General features: G+C 42.5%; 2 protein-coding genes and 1 pseudogene across 2 annotated transcripts; all 3 read left to right on the top strand.

The window, feature by feature from the left end:
* Positions 1-8,262: 8,262 nt before the first annotated feature.
* Positions 8,263-9,044, top strand: LOC144637106 (uncharacterized; annotated as a pseudogene).
* A 6,527-nt stretch (positions 9,045-15,571) lies between these two features.
* Positions 15,572-17,476, top strand: LOC144637104 (uncharacterized). The gene has a single exon (XM_078496260.1). It carries the CDS (start codon positions 15,572-15,574, stop codon positions 17,474-17,476), a length of 1,905 nt encoding a protein of 634 aa, XP_078352386.1.
* A 45-nt stretch (positions 17,477-17,521) lies between these two features.
* Positions 17,522-18,736, top strand: LOC144637103 (uncharacterized). Its single transcript, XM_078496259.1, has one exon. It carries the CDS (start codon positions 17,522-17,524, stop codon positions 18,734-18,736), a length of 1,215 nt encoding a protein of 404 aa, XP_078352385.1.
* The last annotated feature ends 1,911 nt before the right edge of the window (positions 18,737-20,647 follow it).

Below are 20,647 nucleotides of genomic sequence, written 5' to 3'. Positions count from 1 at the left end.
CTACTAGAGCAAAGGGAGGGAATGCATATCCCCTCACTTTGCTCCAGTCCTGGGAAAACGCATCCACTGCCCCTGAATAAGGGTCTGGTCTCCAACTGTAAAACTGTGGAAGTTGAGTTGAGAGCCGAGAGGCAAACAGGTCTACCTCCAAGGGGCCCCAGACCTGATTTAGTTCTGCAAACACCAAGGGGTCCAGTTTCCAGTCGTGATGGTCTAAAAATACTCGAGATTCTCGGTCTGCTCGAATATTTAGTACCCCTGGTAAGTACTGAGCCTCGATGAGGATATTGTGGTGAAGGCACCACTCCCATAGATCTAATGCCAGACGTGCCAGAACAGGGGATTTTGTGCCCCCCATCTTGTTTATGTAATGGGCGGCAGTTAAATTGTCCATTAACAAGCGGACTCGCATTTGAACTTTGCCTTTCACAAAGGTCTTGACAGCAAATGCCCCTGCCAGAAGTTCGAGGCAATTTATGTGGAAAAGGGATTCCCCTTGAGACCACTGACCCCCTGTGGACACTCCGCTGCAAAATGCCCCCCAACCTTGTCGGGAAGCATCTGTCTCGATTACTAAGTCTGGAGAACCCGAAACCAGAGCTTTTCCATTCCATGCTTCCAGGTTGTCCCTCCACCAAACCAATTCCTCTTTGGCCTGAGGGGAAAGGGGAGTGGCGGAGTCGTATGTTTGAGAAAGTACCAAAGCCCTGTTTTTCTCGTTCTGCAAGTGGCGGAAGTGGAGGGGCCCTGGAAAGACAGCTTGAATGGTAGAGGTAAGGTGTCCCAGTAACTTGGCTAGTTGCCTCACTGTTACCAGTGGCGAGTCCAGTAAGGTCTGACACTCCTTTCTTACTTTCCTGATTTTGTCCCGAGGAAGTGAGAGGGACAGGGTGAGGGAGTCTACCACAAATCCTAGAAATTCCATCTTTGTGGAAGGGACTAGGACTGACTTTAGATAGTTTATCATGAAGCCCAACCCTTGCAAAAGATCTAGGGCAGTCGAGGCATGTAGGAGGGCAATGTCCCGGGACTGAGCCATTATAAGCATGTCGTCTAAATAGACTATCAGTCTGATGCCCAGTTGTCGTAATAGGCCTACTACAGGTTTCATAAGTTTCGTGAAGACTCTGGGAGCACTTGCGAGCCCGAAAGGCAGGCAGGCAAACTCGTACATTGTTTCCTTCCAAACAAATCTCAGAAACTTTTGGTGGTTCTTCCATACCGGCACTGTGAAATAGGCATCCTTCAGGTCTATCTTGACCATAAAGTCGCCTTTTCTTAACAGATCCCTGAGCATATGAATACCCTCCATTTTGAAATGTTCGTAAGGAATGAACTGATTGAGAGGGCGGAGATTGACTACGGGCCTCTGGCCACCCCCTTTTTTGGGGACTAGAAAAATTGAACTCACAAACCCCTGATGTAACTCTCCCGGGGGGACCACATGGATAGCTTCTTTCTCTAGCATTTGTTGTATTTCCAGGTCTATAAGGGCGATATTCTCCTTTGTGTGAGGAATTGTCAACGGGACAGATAATTGGTGTGGGGTACTCATGAGGTCCAGATGAAACCCCTGAACAGTTTCCAAGACCCACGGGTCCTTGCTTATAACAACCCAGTTTGAAATGCAATGTTTCAGGCGTCCCGCTAAGGGGAGGTGATTCACGGCTAAAGGATTTAAATGTAACATCATACCTGGTGGTAAGTGAAAAGGCTTCTCTACTGGGTGGCTGGAGGGATTTGCTGCAGGGCTCCTCTGGCACCCCTGCCTCGGCCTCTGAATGAACCCCGAAACTGGCTGAAGTTGCTGACATTTGGAAACCTTTGACTGGCACCACCCCAGCGGTTCCCTCGTCTCCTGAAGGGGGTGGTGCGACCTCGAAAAAACTGAGCAGATCGTGAATTCTGCCCCACAGAAGCAGCTGAAAGCAAGGTCTTTGCTGTCTCTGATCTGGTCTTGATTCTTGCTTCAAATCCCTCACCAAACAAACTTTTGCCAGCTTCTGGAAACTCTTCGGAGGCAAGAGATGATAGAGTTCCCTTTGAATTGATTTTGTTAAGGACAGCCTTGCGTCGCTCCTTTGACAAAAGTGCAGAGGCATTACCCAGTAGACGTATAGCATTTGATGTGATTGCTCCAAATTCCTTCATCTGCTCATAGCTGAGGATCACGTTTTCACCTGGCTTAGTTTCAGCCAGGAAGCCGTAAACATGCTCAAATAACATTGCTACCGGGCCTATGGTGTCTAACACACGATCCTGTAAAAACTTATTGTCCTTGTCGACAGTTTTTACGCCAGGCAGAAGCGAGGGAAGATAGGAATCCAAAGTTGGAGTGTAAACACAATCAACATCTGGACGTGGGTACTTTCTTGTGATAGCCTTTCTTTCAAAAGCAGACAATGGCTTGTGCAATGTGCCTAAGAATGCTGACAACTGTTCACTTGCTTGCCAGCGAGCGCTATGGCAAAGTTCATCGTCTTCGTCATCCTCTCCCGCAGGATGAGAAGTGCCCGGGTTTGTACCATCGGGCTCTATTTCAACTACTTCGTCAGAATAGTTTTCCGCCCCTCTTGGCCTTTTAGTCGCCGGGGTATACGTAGCGGTGTCATTTTCACTGGCCGAGTGTGCCTTGAACGCACCGGCAGAGTTAGATTTTGGAACAGAACTTGGAGCCTTGAGCGCTCCGTTGACACCATCATCTTGAGAAGAACTATTAAAAGCTTGCCGAAGCAAATTTAGTGCTTCGGGATCACTAAAAATCTGCTGAACGAGGGAGACAGGACGTACATTACCTTCCCCTTCCTTCGGCTCCGCGCTTTGAGGTGAGATGGCGGTGCTATCCGAAGGATTCTCTTCACCACGCGAAGTAGCGGACATCTTGTTCAGAGCGAAATAAAATGGCAGATTGGAGTGGTTTAGCGCAAGGACTTATGGGCTGTTTAAATTATGTTAATTATGTTAATTATTCAAGTTTGCTTTTAACGTGCTGTATTCAGAGCGAAATAAAGTTGGTTACACATTGTTATATGAGGCGACTGTTCTGAAGTATAATTCATTTGTATGTAGTTCATAATTAAAATTTAGTAAATATGGTGTATTCTCTACAGAAATAAATTAAATTTAGGAAGTATGTTCTTGCAATGCGTGTTTTAGCTACGCTAATAGTAGTATTGACAGCTGACAGCCGAGACAAACTGCCATAAAACACAAATAAATTTATAACAACAGTATATTTGAAAAACATCATAATTTGCTGTCGTTATTGCGCGCCTCTATGTACAAAATCTACGTCATTTTGTGAGCATAAATTCGGAAATCAGGAGCAAAATTAAAGGAATTCTGGCATATTTTGGCAAAGTTTCGACCACTGCTATTAGCATGATATGCCACTTTTAGGATCACAATCCGCCAATGCCTAGCCGCAGGTGTTACAAACAGACTATACCGGCGGTGTAGAGGGTCTGGCGGTAAGTAAACTGATAGCTAGAACTGGTCAACATTATAATTGTTATCTGAGAAACGATGAGATTTTTTTACTGAACCTGAGATTTGAGATCGGCAAACTTTACTAATAGCTGAGAAATTAGCTGAGAAATCGCCGAAAATTACACTGCTAACTTGGATTCCAGCACTCCCATCCAAACCGTAGGTGGGCTGTCTGTGACGCAGGCTACTGAAAATAATAATGTCCATCTTGTGTTTTTGCTAAGTGAGGCAATTTCTAGAAGAATTTCGTACTATTCTTTTCAATCGGGTGTTTTGGCCACGAAAGTGTAAACAAACGACCAACTTACGACAGCTGGGTCCTTGGACCAATTAACTCCGTGATTTAATTTTAGTTTTCCTTTTGAAAACAGTAGAATTTCAGAATTTTAGAACTTTCTGCATTAAATGGACTACTTTATGATATGTTTTGGCTTGTGAATTACAGTGGAACAATATTATGATAATTAGAGTTGCGACCACAAGTTTGTGAAAATTCAAGAATTTGATACTTGCAGTGCATGCTATAGCAAGTATTACAGCATTCTTTTTGTTTAGGATTTGAACAAATCGACAGCGTAGTAACTCAAGACTGTTTGAAAATGGCCAGTTCTTGAGATTTTTGCAATTGCAAGTGTTCATTCAGTACGTTGTCTTGTAAAAGGCAGTTATTGTTTTTTCTTCCAAAACAAATCTTCCAAATAATTGGAACTTTATTAAAGTTAAAAAATGCAGCAGTTTTTTTTCTAATTTATCACATCAATATCAAACATCCTGCATGCTAAATCGTGATAGAAGGTTTCTTAATCAATGTTATTTACTTTTTTATTAAACCATTTCCTTTCCTTCCTAAAGATTGTCTGTTTCATCTAATTATTTAACAAACTAAGATAGTGACCTTTTCTTCAAACAAATGGAAACTCACTTACCTCGATTCGCACCTGCGGCACGTTGAACCCAAGCACCCCAAATAATGGACACGAAATTAAGCATGACAGATGTCAAAAGTTTCAAAACAACTAAATTCTATGGAAATACTCACTAGTCACCACGAGTATACCACTTTTCGTTGCACTAACTGAATTTGTTTCAAGGCTTTTTGAAGACCAAAACAAATTCAACAAAATATTGACCAAAGCGTGGATACAGCGGTTTTCACTTGCGTGTCGAAAGTAAATTGCGTTTGCTTTGGTTTTGCATTACTACGCTTAGTGATTGGGCTAAAAAATCTTCGCGCCACTTTCTCAGCCAATCAGAACTAAAACCAAAACCAATCGTGACTCGCTCGCGCACGTTTTCCCGCGCTCGGTGCCAGCTACATGTATTTGCTTCGAGTTTTGATTGTTTCACTGGATTGTGTGTCCTTTGTGATTGGCCAGAGTAATTACTTTGGTTTTGGTTTTACGACACTCAATTGAAACCGCTCTAAGGTAACTTTTAGTTATTAGTGCACGTGTTGTTAGTGTTAGTAGTGTTGTTTTAGGATAATACACGCCACTACCTCTTATAGTTCTAATTATTCCGCCGATTGTTAGTAATTCTTTTGTTTCTTATTCTTAGTTTTTTGTGTTCCGCGCACTAATAATTAGATTATGATCTTGAGATCTCTATGAGGTTATAAATGAGGCCGAAGGCCGGATCATCTGTCACCTCATAAAAATTGAGAGCAAATTATCTAATTATTTTGTAAAAATTACTAATACTAATTAGTAAGCACTATGACACACTAACTAACATTTTTTGTTTCACGGGCTGCAAAACGTTAAAAGTGAGTGCAAAATTGTAAAACCCAGGTGGGGGGGGGGGGGAAATCTGAATCACAAAAGCAAAATTCTAAACATTTAAAATCAGATGCTAAGAGTAATACAGTCATATTCGCATCTTTCAATTTCTTCCTTATTTCACATTAATTCATGCACTTTTGGAATTTCGGAGCAAGTTTGCTGAAAACATATTACATACCTTACGTAAGGGCTGGAAGGAATTTGTATGTATTACATTTCTCTTTTTACTCCGCAGTGTTTTTTTCAAAATTCACCTGCAGATCTCAAAAATCTCCGCTGGAAAGTAATTAATGTTCTTCTTTGTTAGTTTTGTTAGTTAAGTTTGTTTCTAGTGCTAATAGTTATGCCTATTTCTAGTGTGTACAGCATAAGAATAATGAATTCTCTCTTACTTTGAGTGTAACATATATCAAAAAACCCATAAGGGTTGAAACATGTTACTCCCTATGATTCGCATTGTACAAAGCGTTTGCACATTCGTTTACACTAAGTACCATATTTGTAAAATCACGAGAAACATTTGACCAATCAAAAGTCCTATATTTGGATTAAATTCACAGCGCGCGATAGCTCGCGCTCAATGGCGTAATCTTGTTTTTGAGCAAGCTTGGTTGAATAAAGTTGAATTTGGTTAAATTCCCCTGTTTTATCGTCGTTAAGTAGTCTGGAGAACATCACTTGGATACACATAATGTATTTCTTTAGTTTCTGTAAGAAATTTACGGTGTGTAGGTCGACTTACGCAACTTACCGCAACTTACCGCAAAACCAAAAATTATGTTGCGTGTGTCATTACGTGTATAAAGCATAGACCCTTTGCATAAATGGCGTCTTCATTTGAATAACAATACATATACATCCTAAGCCTCACACTCACGTAAAAAATCCTTTGTCCAAAAACATCCATATGAGGCTAAGGATGTACTTAGTATTGTTATGCAAATTTAGGCGCCATTTATGCAAAGGGTCTATTCGTGTACAAATTCTTCCTGTTTCCTTATATGGTACTTAGCAAAATGAATATTTAAATGCTGTGTGCGCGCGTTACACGTTTCAACCCTTATGGGTTTCTGCATGTATATAGACCAGTTTCTATGGTAAAAGAAAAAATTATCACCGGAAATGTGAACTTATCCAGTACAGTCACGTATGATGATGGTGGTGGCCTCGAGAACACTGCATGTGTTGAACATACTGAATCACTGTCGATTAAAAATGCGTGCCATTTTTATGAATCATACATTAAATTGTTCCTTGATCATGACGTGACGTCGATGTTGAGTTGGTGTTTTTCACGCTTTGCTTTGAATTCCCCCTATTTTTCTGCTCTCACGAAGCGTCAAGTGAACTGTTCAAATAAAAAGCCTCTGAAAGCTGGTAAATTAAGGAAATATGTGATATACCGTAAAATTCCGGTTATAAGCTCCTCCGCTTATAAGCCCCCCCTCCCCCCCCCCCCGCTTATAAGCCCATCTAACTGGAAACAAAAAAATACATCCGATTATAAGCGCCCCCAGATATAAGCCCTCCTCTGCCGTTTGACAATACTGCACATGGCTATATGTTGTTTTATTATGCGTTTTACACTTAAAAACGTATTTCGCTCAACACTCCCGTGGCTCATTTCGAAACGTTTTTTGTATTCCGCGTATAAGCCCTCCCGGATATAAGCCCCTCCGCTTATAAGCCCACCCAAAACTCCTTACGAAGTTGTATAAGCTCAGGGCTTATAACCGGAATTTTACGGTATACAAGGTCCTCCGATTCTAAACGAATACAAGGACGCCCCTTGTATTCAAGCTTTGCCCAATAGGCAAAGCTTGAGTAAAAATCTATAAGCAGTTCTATTTCGATTAAATTGCTTTAACGCTCGTTGAAAACAAGCAGTAATTACGAATTGAGGACACTTAAAATAAACAAACAAATTTTGTAAATGAGACAGAAACTTTGTTAAAAATATCAACTAGCAGGAGGCAGACTAGTTGGCTATTATCGACTAGCTAGCGATTTATCCGGTAGGTAACGTTCCACAACAGGGTCCTTCATAACATGGCTTTTAACAGCTTTCTTTATGCGTGCATATTATACACTAATTTTATTTGTATTGGTTTTATTGGGACCCTAATTCCCTGGTTAGCTTGCGCCAGAAAACTGGCCGCCAATGCTTTTCAGCTATTTGCCGTAGTGTGAGAAAACCGCTCATTTGATGCGTTTGTCACGCACATGTAACTGACAAAGTAATACGCCCATAATCGTACCGAGCTATTTAAAACTTTTTAAACTGAGCCTTTTTCTGTTTATTTTTTCAAAATATTTACTTTTGTTCCCTTCGGATTTGTTGACAAACTTTTTCATGAGTATGTTTGCATCTTTTAAAATTTATTTTTTCTATTGTCCACTTGAGGCCTGAAAACAGCTGGTGGCTGAGCAAAAACTGGCTCGACTTAATAATAATTATTGAAATCTTTATAAAAAAGTGTAATTTGAATTCTATATTTTCAATTAGCCTTTTATTTTCCGTGGGACGTCATTTGGACAAAAGTTCTTGAAAATTGTGTTCATTGCTTTGTTTTCACTCATTGGTCTTTTTAGATGAAGGCATCGCAGGCGCAAAGTGTATTGTGTTTTTTTACACAATAGGCATTGCACATCAATTAAATTAGAATTTTTAAAGAACGAGGCAGCTTTTTGCGATGGGAGTTTTTCAGGCTTGACATTCTGAGGGTTGTCTTTGTCGTTCAAAACACGGTAACGATATCCAAATTCAACATCTGAGTTGACATTGCATCGTGTTTTCATTTGCGTCACTTTTAATTTTACTGACGCAAATTACTCACATGTTTTCTATATACATGAATGATCGAACGGAAAATATTCAATTCAATTTTGAAGTGATAGAAGAAAAAGGAAGGCTAAAGTCAAGATAAAAAGCATAACATTAATAATTCACACAAAGTTTGGAGGGATATTTGCTTTTCTACATTGAGACTTCATGAAGGAGGGGGGCTTGGAGAAATCACTTTGTCAGGGAACTGCAGTTCCTTTCCTGTTTATGTTACTTTTCATTACGATTCCAAATGGCTTTATTTTGACTGCGTTGTACAAAAACCTCCTTCACTGCTTCATAAAACCTTTCTCGGGATATCTTTTTTCATTGCTGGAGTGGATTTGTTTGTTGGCAGCTTTGTTTGCTCTGGAGAAGCAGTGATGCGCCTTTTGTGCGCGTTCGGGGACGGACAACTTCACCAAGACGGAGACATTGGCAGGATTCTCGGATACATTGGTGTCAACAGCTCTATTCTCCTTGTAACAGCAATGTCTGTGGATCGCTTTGTTGCTGTTGTTTATCCGCATTTCTATCTATAAGCAAAGTTACGCCAAGAAAAGTTTTCATATGCAACTCTGTCAATAATCACTGTGTTTTCTGCCATCTTTGCGTCACTCCAACTTTCTGGGATTTCACTGGACATTATTTTATTTTTAATAGATGTTCATCTGCACACGACATTTCCCCTTGTAACAACTGCCTTTGCCTATTTGGGAATATTTTTATCCTTGAGAAAACGATCTCGCCGAGTTGATTTACAGCGACAATCGTCTATGCCCAGCAACCCAACACTTGATGAAATGAGACGGGGAAACACTGCAGAAAAAGAACGAAGATTTGCAAAAACTGCATTTTTAATTTGAACCTTTCTCGTTGCCTCCTTAGTCCCATATTTCGTCGCTATTCTTATTGACTCAAATTGCAATGACTGCCAAAGTAAAACGTAGGCACACTAAGCGTGCAGGATTTATCTTTTCAATTTATGGGGTGGCTTGGAAAAAAAAACTGGGTGATTGTCCTGTTGGGATGGTTTATGCCATGGGTTGAGCTATTTGTGTATGGCGGCCCAAGGAGTCACTTTTTGCACAAAAATTTGCTTGCAAACAAAATAAATTTTACGTGCAATTTGATACATCAGAACTGTTTTATTCAATACGTTAATTTTTTTATCATTTAATTGAAAAACAAAAATTAATTCAACTCTCAAAATGTCACATAACTGCACGTTCTTATTCTGTTTAAAGTGTTTTTATTCCTAGCTTTGTAGCAACCGTAACGTGTTACTTTTGTTTGTTACGGAATACTTTTGGCTTTTTGCCAAACACTGTAACACGATACTGTTGTTTTTCCCACTTCTGTAACACGATACCCTTGTTTTTCTCGAAAAAGCCACGTCTCCATATAAGCTCATATAGACATTGAACGAAAAGTACTATAATAAACGAAGTAATAAACGAATCAAATAAAAACACTCTCTTCGGGAAAGTTCTTTAAAGCGCAGTACACCTGGAGTATTTGTTTCCTGTCAGAACTGTTCAACAAAGATTTTCGTTCATTCACAACGTAAATTCTGATCAAGGGCTCTTTTAGCCAGGTACACGCGCACTTTGTTGTTCCGTTGATAGTTTAAATCAAATATATTCGCTCACATTGTACGCTATATAAGTCCACTTTGTAAAAACAACCGTTGCACACAAAATATACACCAAAACAGCAAAAGTGGACTCAGCCTACGAATTCGTCCAATTTTAGCTGTTCTAAGAGTTTTCTTCAACTAATTATTTCCAAATTGGACAGCATTTAGTCTATTTACATATACTATTTTTCTTACACCGCCTTCTCCTAAAATTTTGATAAATTGTAACTCCTCAATTTCAACCTGCAAAACGAATAATAAAAAGACGAGCTGTTGATAAAAAATGTCCAAAGGCAAGTTGTTGTCATTGAAGTCTACTGTTATGCAGTTTAGTGCTTTGTGGTCTGGTGCTGCTCATTTTAGTGCGTTTTTTTTTTTGCAGTGCAGTCATCTACAGTCAAATGTGATTTGTTACAGTACAGTTCAGGGTAATGCTGTGGGTTGCATTGCAGTTCAGTGTAGTCACTCTCCTGTGCATTGCAGTTCAGTGTAGTGCTATGTGTTGCATTGCATTGCAGTTCGGTGAAGTGTTGTGTGTTGCAGGTCAATTTGGTGAAGTGCCGTCAGGGTAGCATTGCAATTCAGTGTAGTGCTGTGCGTTGCAGGTCAGTTCAGTGTAGCACTGTGTGTTGCCTTGCAGCTCATGTGTCATGGAGATCAGTTCAGTGCTGTTTATGATTGCAGGTCAGTTAAGTGTCGTGCTGTGGGCTGCATTGCAGTGCCGTATGTTACATTACAGTTCAGTAAAAATGAGCATTGAAGTTCAGTGAAGTGCTGTGTGTTGCAGGTCAGTTTCGAGTCAGTTCAGTGTACAGTAGAGCTGTGTGTTGCATTGCAGTTCAGTTTAGTGCTGTGTGTTGTCTGTACAGTTGTGCGGTAGATTACATTGCAGTTCAGTGTAGTGCGGTGTGTTGCTATTCAGTCTCTGTGGGTTGCATTGCAGTTCACTGAAGTGCTCTGGGTTGCATTGCAATTCAGTGTATAAGTACTGTGGGTTGCGTTGCAGTTCAGTGTAGTACTGTGGGTTGTGTTGCAGTACAGTGTAGTGCTGTGTGTTGCTATTCAGTATAGTGCTGTGGGTTACATTGCAGTTCAGTGTAGTGCGGTGTGTTACATTGTAGTTTAGTGTAGCGCTGTGTGTTACATTGCAGTTAAGTGTAGTGCGCTGTGTTACATTACAGTTCAGTGTAGTGCTATGTGCTACATTACAGTTCAGTGTAGTGCTGTGTGTTACATTGCAGTTCAGTGTAGTGCTGTGTGTTACATTGCAGTTCAGTGTAGTGCGGTGTGTTCCATTGCAGTTCAGTGTAGTGCTGTGTGTTACATTACAGTTCAGTGTAGTGCTGTGTGTTCCATTGCAGTTCATTGTAGTGCTGTGTGTTACATTGCAGATCAGTGTAGTGCTGTGTGTTACATTACAGTTCAGTGTAGTGCTCTGGGTTACATTGCAGTTCAGTGTAGTGTTGTGTGTTACATTGCAGTTAAGTGTAGTGCTGTGTGTTACATTGCAGTTCAGTGTAGTGCTGTGTGTTACATTACAGTTCAGTGTAGTGCGGTGTGTTACATTGCAGATCAGTGTAGTGCTGTGTGTTACATTGCAGTTCAGTGTAGTGCAGTTTGTTACATTACAGTTCAGTGTAGTGCGCTGTGTTACATTACAGTTCAGTGTAGTGCTGTGTGTTACATTGTAGTTTAGTGTAGTACTGAGTGTTACATTGAAGTTCAGTGTAGTGCTATGTGTTACATTGCAATTCAGTGTAGTGCTGTGTGTTACATTGCAGTTCAGTGTAGTGCGGTGTGTTACATTGCGGTTCAGTGTAGTGTTGTGTGTTACATTGCAGTTCAGTGTAGTGCTGTGTGTTACATTGCAGTTCAGTGTAGTGCTATGTGTTACATTGCAGTTCAGTGTAGTGCTGTGTGTTACATTGCAGTTCAGTGTAGTGCTGTGTGTTACATTGTAGTTTAGTGTAGTGCTGTGTGTTACATTGCAGATCAGTGTAGTGCTGTGTGTTACACTGCAGATCAGTGTAGTGCTGTGTGTTACATTGCAGTTCAGTGTAGTGCTGTGTGTTACATTGTAGTTTAGTGTAGTGCTGTGTGTTACATTGCAGTTCAGTGTAGTGAGTGTAGTGCTCTGGGTTACATTGCAGTTCAGTGTAGTGCTGTGTGTTACATTGCAGTTCAGTGTAGTGCTGTGTGTTACATTGTAGTTTAGTGTAGTGCTCTGTGTTACATTGCAGTTCAGTGTAGGGAGTGTAGTGCTCTGGGTTACATTGCAGTTGAGTGTAGTGCTGAGTGTTACATTGTAGTTTAGGGTAGTGCTATGTGTTACATTGCAGTTCAGTGTAGTGAGTGTAGTGCTCTGGGTTACATTGCAGTTCAGTGTAGTGCTGTGTGTTACATTGCAGTTCAGTGTAGTGCTGTGTGTTACATTGTAGTTTAGTGTAGTGCTCTGGGTTACATTGCAGTTCAATGTAGTGCTGTGTGTTATATTGCAGTTCAGTGTAGTGCTGTGTGTTACATTACAGTTCAGTGTAGTGCGGTGTGTTACATTGCAGTTCAGTGTAGTGCTGTGTGTTACATTGTAGTTTAGTGTAGTGCTCTGGGTTACATTGCAGTTAAGTGTAGTGCTGTGTGTTACATTGCAGTTCAGTGTAGTGCTGTGTGTTACATTACAGTTCAGTGTAGTGCGGTGTGTTACATTGCAGATCAGTGTAGTGCTGTGTGTTACATTGCAGTTCAGTGTAGTGCAGTTTGTTACATTACAGTTCAGTGTAGTGCGCTGTGTTACATTACAGTTCAGTGTAGTGCTGTGGTGTGTTACATTGTAGTTTAGTGTAGTGCTGTGTGTTACATTGCAGTTCAGTGTAGTGCTATGTGTTACATTGCAATTCAGTGTAGTGCTGTGTGTTACATTGCAGTTCAGTGTAGTGCGGTGTGTTACATTGCGGTTCAGTGAAGTGTTGTGTGTTACATTGCAGTTCAGTGTAGTGCTGTGTGTTACATTGCAGTTCAGTGTAGTGCTATGTGATACATTGCAGTTCAGTGTAGTGCTGTGTGTTACATTGCAGTTCAGTGTAGTGCTGTGTGTTACATTGCAGATCAGTGTAGTGCTGTGTGTTACATTGCAGTTCAGTGTAGTGCTGTGTGTTACATTGTAGTTTAGTGTAGTGCTGTGTGTTACATTGCAGTTCAGTGTAGTGAGTGTAGTGCTCTGGGTTACATTGCAGTTCAGTGTAGTGCTGTGTGTTACATTGCAGTTCAGTGTAGTGCTGTGTGTTACATTGTAGTTTAGTGTAGTGCTGTGTGTTACATTGCAGTTCAGTGTAGTGAGTGTAGTGCTCTGGGTTACATTGCAGTTGAGTGTAATGCTGTGTGTTACATTGTAGTTTAGTGTAGTGCTATGTGTTACATTGCAGTTCAGTGTAGTGCTGTGTGTGTTGAAAGCTTAACTTTCTAGACTAGCCGTTTTGTACTAGAGATCGGACGTGACATTGCGTGACAAGCCGAACGTTCTAGATAAGTCGTTTTGTATTGTTTTGTAGCCCGGATGTGACATTGCACGAATTATTGTACCCCCCTCTAGGGGTTGTAGAAACATGTGCTCGAAGAATAAATATGGAGTTCAAACATGGTGACCCGCGACGTGTTTAATCGCTAGCCTCGAGTGTTGTTTACTTTCGTCTGTCGCCAACGCCGATCGAAATGAAGACGAAACAAATTGATCAGCTGAGGAGAGCCCGCACTGGGTTGAGAGGCTGGATGAAAAGGGATTTCGACGCTGTTAGAAACATGATTGAGTCCGACTTGCCTGAAGTTACTCGAGTGGAGGAAAAACTCGATTCGATTGTTGCGAGATTGCAGAAAGCCGAGGATCTGCAGATGGAAATCGAGAAGCTCTTGGACGATGATACTCAAGTAGGAGATGAAGTGGAAGCTCAAGGACCATGGTTCGATATGGTAAGAGAACGAATTCATGATGTAAAATTATGGTTAAAGAACAGCCAAAAGCAAAATGAAAGTGCGAAGCTTGAACCCATTGCTCCATCACCAAAACATACGTCAAGTACGCCTAAAATTAAGTTGCCAAAGACTGACCTTAGGAAATTCTCGGGCGATGTGTTGGACTGGCCAGAATTTTGGGACATTTTCAGAGTAGCAATACATGATAACGTTGAAATACCTACCGTGCAGAAGTTTGTTTACTTAAAGTCCCTGCTATCTAACGAAGCCGCAGGATACATTGCAAACATCAAAACTGAAGAGGCAAACTATGAAGTCGCTGTACAACGCCTGACATCACGCTATGGCAAGGATGAAGTGCAAAAAAATCGCCTAATGACTAAACTAGCAGACATGAAACCACTTGAACAATCCAATAAAGCTATGAGAGATGCATTGGATGAGCTTTGTGCAACTGTGCGAGCGCTTGAAGTACAAGGAGTTACTACTGAACAATATGGATCCCTTTTGATGCCTTTGATCGAATCAAAACTTCCCAAGGATTGGAGATTGGTGTGGGCCCGAGAAAAAGCTGGCTTATCAAAGGAAGATGTGACATTTTCGAAGCTGCTGAAATTTTTGGAACAGGAACTGGAAATCCGAGAGAGTGCTGACCAGCCTGTTGAGGTAGAACAGCACCAGTCTATCGAAAAAGAAAAAACTTTGTTGCCAACTGCATCTGGTTTAATGGCTAAATCTGTAACCTGTACCTTTTGCAAGGGTCCACATAGTCCTAAACAGTGCTCTGTACCTATGTCGGTTGATGATCGCTTTAAGAAAGTGAAAGAAATAAGGGCTTGCTTTCGTTGTGCTCGACGTGGACACCGGATGGCCGCATGTGGGTTTCGAAAACCATGCCCGTGTGGGAGAGGATCCCATATCCCTCAGCTATGCAAGACTGGTGGAGTGAAAATTCCAGAAGTTCAAAACCCCACTCCAAGTACCAGTAACCCACCAAACCACCCAAGTTGGAATCCTGCTGCCCCTCCTTATACACCAGCTAACCAGAGTCATTTGCCACCGTCGTCTCAACCTCCAAACGCTGCTGTAATGTCTTCCGCTAAGAATGCTGACATCAAAACTGCTGGCGTGATGATGAGAACTGTGTGTGTTGTTATTGGGGATGTGGCTGTAAGAGCACTGTGTGACACTGGGGCCACTTTTACAATGATGTCTTCATTTTTGGCTGCAAATGTACCAAAGAGAGTTGTGGGCAAACGTCATTTGCGGATTGAGACACTTGGAGATGTGCTGGAAGGCGAATTCGATGTTGTTGAGGTGACTGCAAGAGGAGTAAATCTCCCAAATACCTTTACCTTCCAAGCTGTAGTGATGGATGAGTTGTCTGGTGTCTTTGAGAGGGTGGAACCTGAGTCCTATCGAGCCCTTCAAGAGGTTGTCGGTGGTTGTCCAGTCCTTGCTGATCTTGCTGGCCCTGGTACAGATAGCATTGGTATTGTGTTTGGCGAAGATTGCTATGACACCATTGTCCAAGGTATGACAGTTAAATTGAGGAACGGCCTCAAAGGAACACCAACAATTTTTGGGTGGGTCCTTCATGGTGGAAGTGGATCCATTCCATTTGCGGGTGTGGCTGCCAGAGCTCATGTCCATGCATTTCGAGCCTCTGTTCATGAACAACTTCAGAACTTTTGGACTTTGGACCACCTTGGTGTTGCACAGGAGGAGGTGTTGGAACGAGACCTTGAGCAGGAGGTAAAGAATGCTATTCAACGCGATGAATCTGGGAAGTATGTTGTGTCGTGGCCTTAGAAACCTCAAGCCCGAAAGCATTTAGCACTTAACAAGGCCCTTTGTGAAACAAGGCTTCGTCGCATGGTGAGAAAGTTGACGCCTGAAGAGTACACAGCATATGACACTCAGTTAAAAACACTCCTCGAAGAGGGTCACATTGAGCTGCTACCAGAAGCCTGCATTCCTCAGTCCTATCTTCCACATCGAGGAGTTTTTAAGCCTGATCGAGAGACAACTAAACTGCGTATTGTACACGATGCCTCAGCTAAGTCTGAAGGAGGCCTTTCTCTTAACGATGCCCTTGAGAAAGGACCAAACCTTTTACCGCTGTTGTGGGGCATACTTCTCCGTTTCAGAGTTGGCAAAGTTGGTGTTGTTGGTGATCTTGAAAAGGCATTTCTCCAGCTGTCGCTACGTGAGGAAGACCGAAATGTTTGTTGCTTCTTGTGGCTCAACCTGCAAGGGGAGATCGAGGTGTACAGATACAAGAAGGTTTTCTTTGGTGCCAAATCCTCACCATTTCTGCTGCAAGTAGTCCTAAAACAGCATTTAGAGGGTTTCATCGGTAAATCAGAAATGGCTTCCCAACTTCTTCGCAACCTTTACATGGATGATCCGGTGAACTCAATGGAGAACACTGAGAAAGCAAGGGAGTTCTGGCATGAAGCAGTGCGTATCTTTAAAGATGGTGGCTTTAACCTGCGGAAATTTCGATCCAACGATGAAAATCTGCTCCATGAGTTTTCAGACAGCCAAGTGCAGCAATTCCACAAAGTACTTGGGGTTAGTTGGGACTTAAAATCTGATGAACTTCTTCCACTTGTTGATCTGGAAGATATGGTACCCAAGAAACTTACAAAGCGAGAAGTGTTGTCCTGCCTGTCTAAGATTTACGACCCATGTGGGCTAGTGAGCCCTGCTGTCACTCCATTGAAGATTATTGTCCAAGACTGTTGGAAAGAGAAACTTGGATGGGATGAGGAAGTTGACCCGGATTTGCGAAGGCGTATCGAAGAGGTATTGAAAGGGTTCTCAGGAGGAAACCATCTGAGAGTAAACCGATGGTTGGGAATAACTCCCTCTCAGTGCAAGTACACAAATCTGTCACTTCATGTTTTCTGTGATGCCTCCTCCAGAGCCTATGCTGCGGCAGCCTACATTCGTGTTGCAGACACAAATGGAGACGTAACAGTGAATCTTGTTGCTTCGAAATGTAGACTTGCCCCACCGAACGGAGACACGATACCTCGCCTAGAACTTCTTGGTGCCTTACTAGGAGCTCGACTTCTGAATTCACTGAGACTGGAGTACAGCGGTGTCCTTAAGATTGATGATGAATTCCTTTGGACAGATTCCAGTGTTGCTCTCTCGTGGATAAGTCAAGGACCGCGCGTGGGTGGAGTGTTTGTAGCTAACCGCGTGGAAGAGATTACTGCTGTTGGTGGAGTGTGGTCGTGGGTTCCAACAGATGAAAACCCTGCGGACTTACCTACTCGGGGTATGACGGTAGCTCAGTTGTCTGGCGCGAAGATTTGGTGGAGCGGCCCGGAATGGTTGAAACGACCTGAGGCAGAATGGCCGAAGCATCCAAAGAATGACACAGATACTGCATTGCTGATGATGGCCGTAGCTGACAATCAAGAACCCAAATATGTGGAGGAAATTGTTGACCCAACCCGAACGAGCAAGTACCTTCGCACTTTGAGAAGTGTTGCCTGGATGCTACATTGGCGCAAGTCTCCTAAAAACACCCAAACTATGCTGACCTCAGAAGAGTTGCAATATGCCAAAATGGTCATCCTGAAACAAGTGCAAAGAAAGTTTTTCTGGAGGGAGTTAGAGTCACTGGAAAATGGCCAACCAGTTTACCGCCAGTCTAGTCTGCAGTCCTTACACCCGTTCTTGGAAGGAGGATTAATCAGGATGGGGGGCCGATTGCAACAAGTGGAAGCGACCTTTGAGGAACTCCATCCAGTGCTAGTTTAGAAGTGTGGTGTTGTCAACCAATTGGTGCTTCATGTTCACGAACAAATGCAACATGCTGGTACTGCGACAGTTATTTCAGAACTGAGACGCCAAGGACTTTGGATCCTGCGCTCTAAGAAATCAGTCTCATCTGTGATACGGAAGTGCAGGAAATGTAGCAGGTTCTTGGCGGCTCCTGCATCTGAACAGACACCTCCTCTCCCTCGGTGTCGTGTAACTTGCAAGCGTCCCTTTGAAACTACTGGCATGGATCTAGGAGGACCGTTATACCTGAAGGATAACAGCAAGGTCTGGTTCGTAGTATTTACCTGCATGTCAGTTAGAGCCATTCATTTGGAACTTGTGACGTCGTTGTCTGTAGAAGCGTTGACTCAGGCACTGCAGAGATTTATGAACAGAAGAGGTGTCCCTCAGTTGTGCATAAGTGATCATGGATCAAACTTTGTGGCGGCAGCTAAGTGGGTTAAAGAGAAGAATCTTGACATGAAGTGGCAATTTGTGGTGGAACGCGGACCTTGGTGGGGAGGAGCCTGGGAGAGGTTAGTGGGCATTGTTAAAGGCCTGCTACGTCGTTCGTTGGGCCATGATGTGCTTTCCTGGGAGGAATTAGTAACCGCTCTAACCGAGGTGGAGAAAGTCATCAACCGCCGGCCTATCACTTACTTGTGGGAGTCGAGCGATCCTGGTGGTGGTGTTCCTATCCCTTTGTGTCCTGAACAGTTCCTGTTGCCACCGCGAGAAGACTTCAAAGAAGAAGAAAGAGAACTGAACATCTCAGATGAATTTCAACGGAGAAAAAAGTGGCTTTCCTCCATGAATGACATCTGGAAGAAAGAATACCTACATCAAGTGCTGGGTTCACAGGGGGAAGTTTGGAAGACATTGCCAAATCCTTTAAAAGAAGGAGAAGTTGTCCTTGTAGCTGATGACAGAGAAAAGCGTCTAAATTGGAAGATGGGGGTTGTCCGGCAGCTGATTGTTGGCAGAGATGGAAGGTGCCGTGCTGCGACTGTCCAGGTGAAGTCGGGATTGCTAAACCGACCAATTCGCAAACTGTACAAATTGGAGCTCTGTGCTGAATCTGACAATCTCCCGCCCATTACAAGCTCACCAGAGAGTACTGAAAGAGATAATGGGATTTTAGACAGCGAGGCCGAGACGATGGAGGATGTTGATGAAGAAGCTGAACCTGAAGTCACCCTTCCACAGAGGACTCGGAGAGGGAGAGAGATTGTTCGTCCAAGTCGCTATAAGGACTGACTAAGTCGCTATTAGGACTGACTAAGTTGCTTTAAGGACTGATTAAGTCGCAACATGCTACCGCAAGTTGCGAGGTGGAGGATGTTGAAAGCTTAACTTTCTAGACTAGCCGTTTTGTACTAGAGATCGGACGTGACATTGCGTGACAAGCCGAACGTTCTAGATAAGTCGTTTTGTATTGTTTTGTAGCCCGGATGTGACATTGCACGAATTATTGTACCCCCCTCTAGGGGTTGTAGAAACATGTGCTCGAAGAATAAATATGGAGTTCAAACAGTGTGTTACATTGTAGTTTAGTGTAGTGCTGTGTGTTACATTGCAGTTCAGTGTAGTGAGTGTAGTGCTCTGGATTACATTGCAGTTCAGTGTAGTGCTGTGTGTTACATTGCAGTTCAATGTAGTGCTGTGTGTTACATTGTAGTTTAGTGTAGTGCTCTGGGTTACATTGCAGTTCAGTGTAGTGAGTGCAGTGCTCTGGGTTACATTGCAGTTCAGTGTAGTGCTGTGTGTTACATTGTAGTTTAGTGTAGTGCTATGTGTTACATTGCAGTTCAGTGTAGTGAGTGTAGTGCTCTGGGTTACATTGCAGCTCAGTGTAGTGCGGTGTGTTACATTACAGTTCAGTGTAGTGTGTTACATTGCAGTTCAGTGTAGTGCTGTGTGTTACATTGGAGTTCAGTGTAGTGCGGTGTGTTACATTGTAGTTTAGTGTAGTGCTATGTGTTACATTGCAGTTCAGTGTAGTGCTGTGTGTTACATTGGAGTTCAGTGTAGTGCGGTGTGTTACATTGCAGCTCAGTGTAGTGCTGTGTGTTACATTGCAGTTCAGTGTAGTGCTGTGTGTTACATTGCAGTTCAGTGTAGTGCTGTGTGTTACATTGGAGTTCAGTGTAGTTCTGTGTGTTACATTGGAGTTCAGTGTAGTGCTGTGTGTTACATTGCAGTTCAGTGTAGTGCTATGTGTTACATTGCAGTTCAGTGTAGTGCTGTGTGTTACATTGGAGTTCAGTGTAGTGCTGTGTGTTACATTGCAGTTTAGTGTAGTGCTATGTGTTACATTGCAGTTCAGTGTAGTGCTATGTGTTACATTGCAGTTCAGTGTAGTGCTGTGTGTTACATTGGAGTTCAGTGTAGTGCTGTGTGTTACATTGCAGTTCAGTGTAGTGCTATGTGTTACATTGCAGTTCAGTGTAGTGCTGTGTGTTATATTGGAGTTCAGTGTAGTGCGGTGTGTTACATTTTTGTTTAGTGTAGTGCTGTGTGTTACATTGCAGTTCAGTGTAGTGCTGTGTGTTACCTTGCAGTTCAGTGTAGTGCTGTGTGATACATTGCAGTTCAGTGTAGTGCTGTGTGTTACATTGCAGTTCAGTGTACTGCGGTGTGTTATATTACAGTTCAGTGTAGTGCTGTGTGTTACATTGCAGTTCAGTGTAGTGCTGTGTGTTACAATGCAGTTCGGTGTAGTGCCAGGGGCAGATCCAGGGGGGTGGATTGGGTGGCCAGGCACCCCCCTTGATCCACCAGAAAAATGAAAATAAACATATTAAAATAGAAAATAAGGACAATTTCCATCCACCTTTCACAGTCAGGCGACCGTTCAAAGTTTTAAGGACAGCCATTTTTTCCAAAATAGGAGATTTTTGACAGCCTGTTTTATGAACTTCTGGCTTAATGAAACAAAAAATGTGTGTATAATTTTAAAAAATTAGATTCCTTTTAGCCTTCAAGAGTTGTTTTGGCCTTGCTGGAATGATTTTCCTCTCCATTTACATCTTTTTTAGCGAGTTTTCTTACCGTCTAGTCGCATCGAAGCGATTTCACAAGCAAGCAAAGTCGCCAAAGTTGTCCCCAGGCAACTTTGCAAAGGGCTAAAAATTTCCACGCACGTGGGTGAGCAAAAAAACGCATATC

The sequence above is a fragment of the Oculina patagonica genome, chromosome 13 (genome assembly GCF_052425735.1).
Source record: "Oculina patagonica isolate OP01 chromosome 13, crgOcupat, whole genome shotgun sequence".
NCBI lineage: Eukaryota > Metazoa > Cnidaria > Anthozoa > Scleractinia > Oculinidae > Oculina > Oculina patagonica.
The sequence above is the reverse complement of the archived record's forward strand: the minus strand, read 5'-3'. Positions and strand labels throughout refer to the sequence as shown.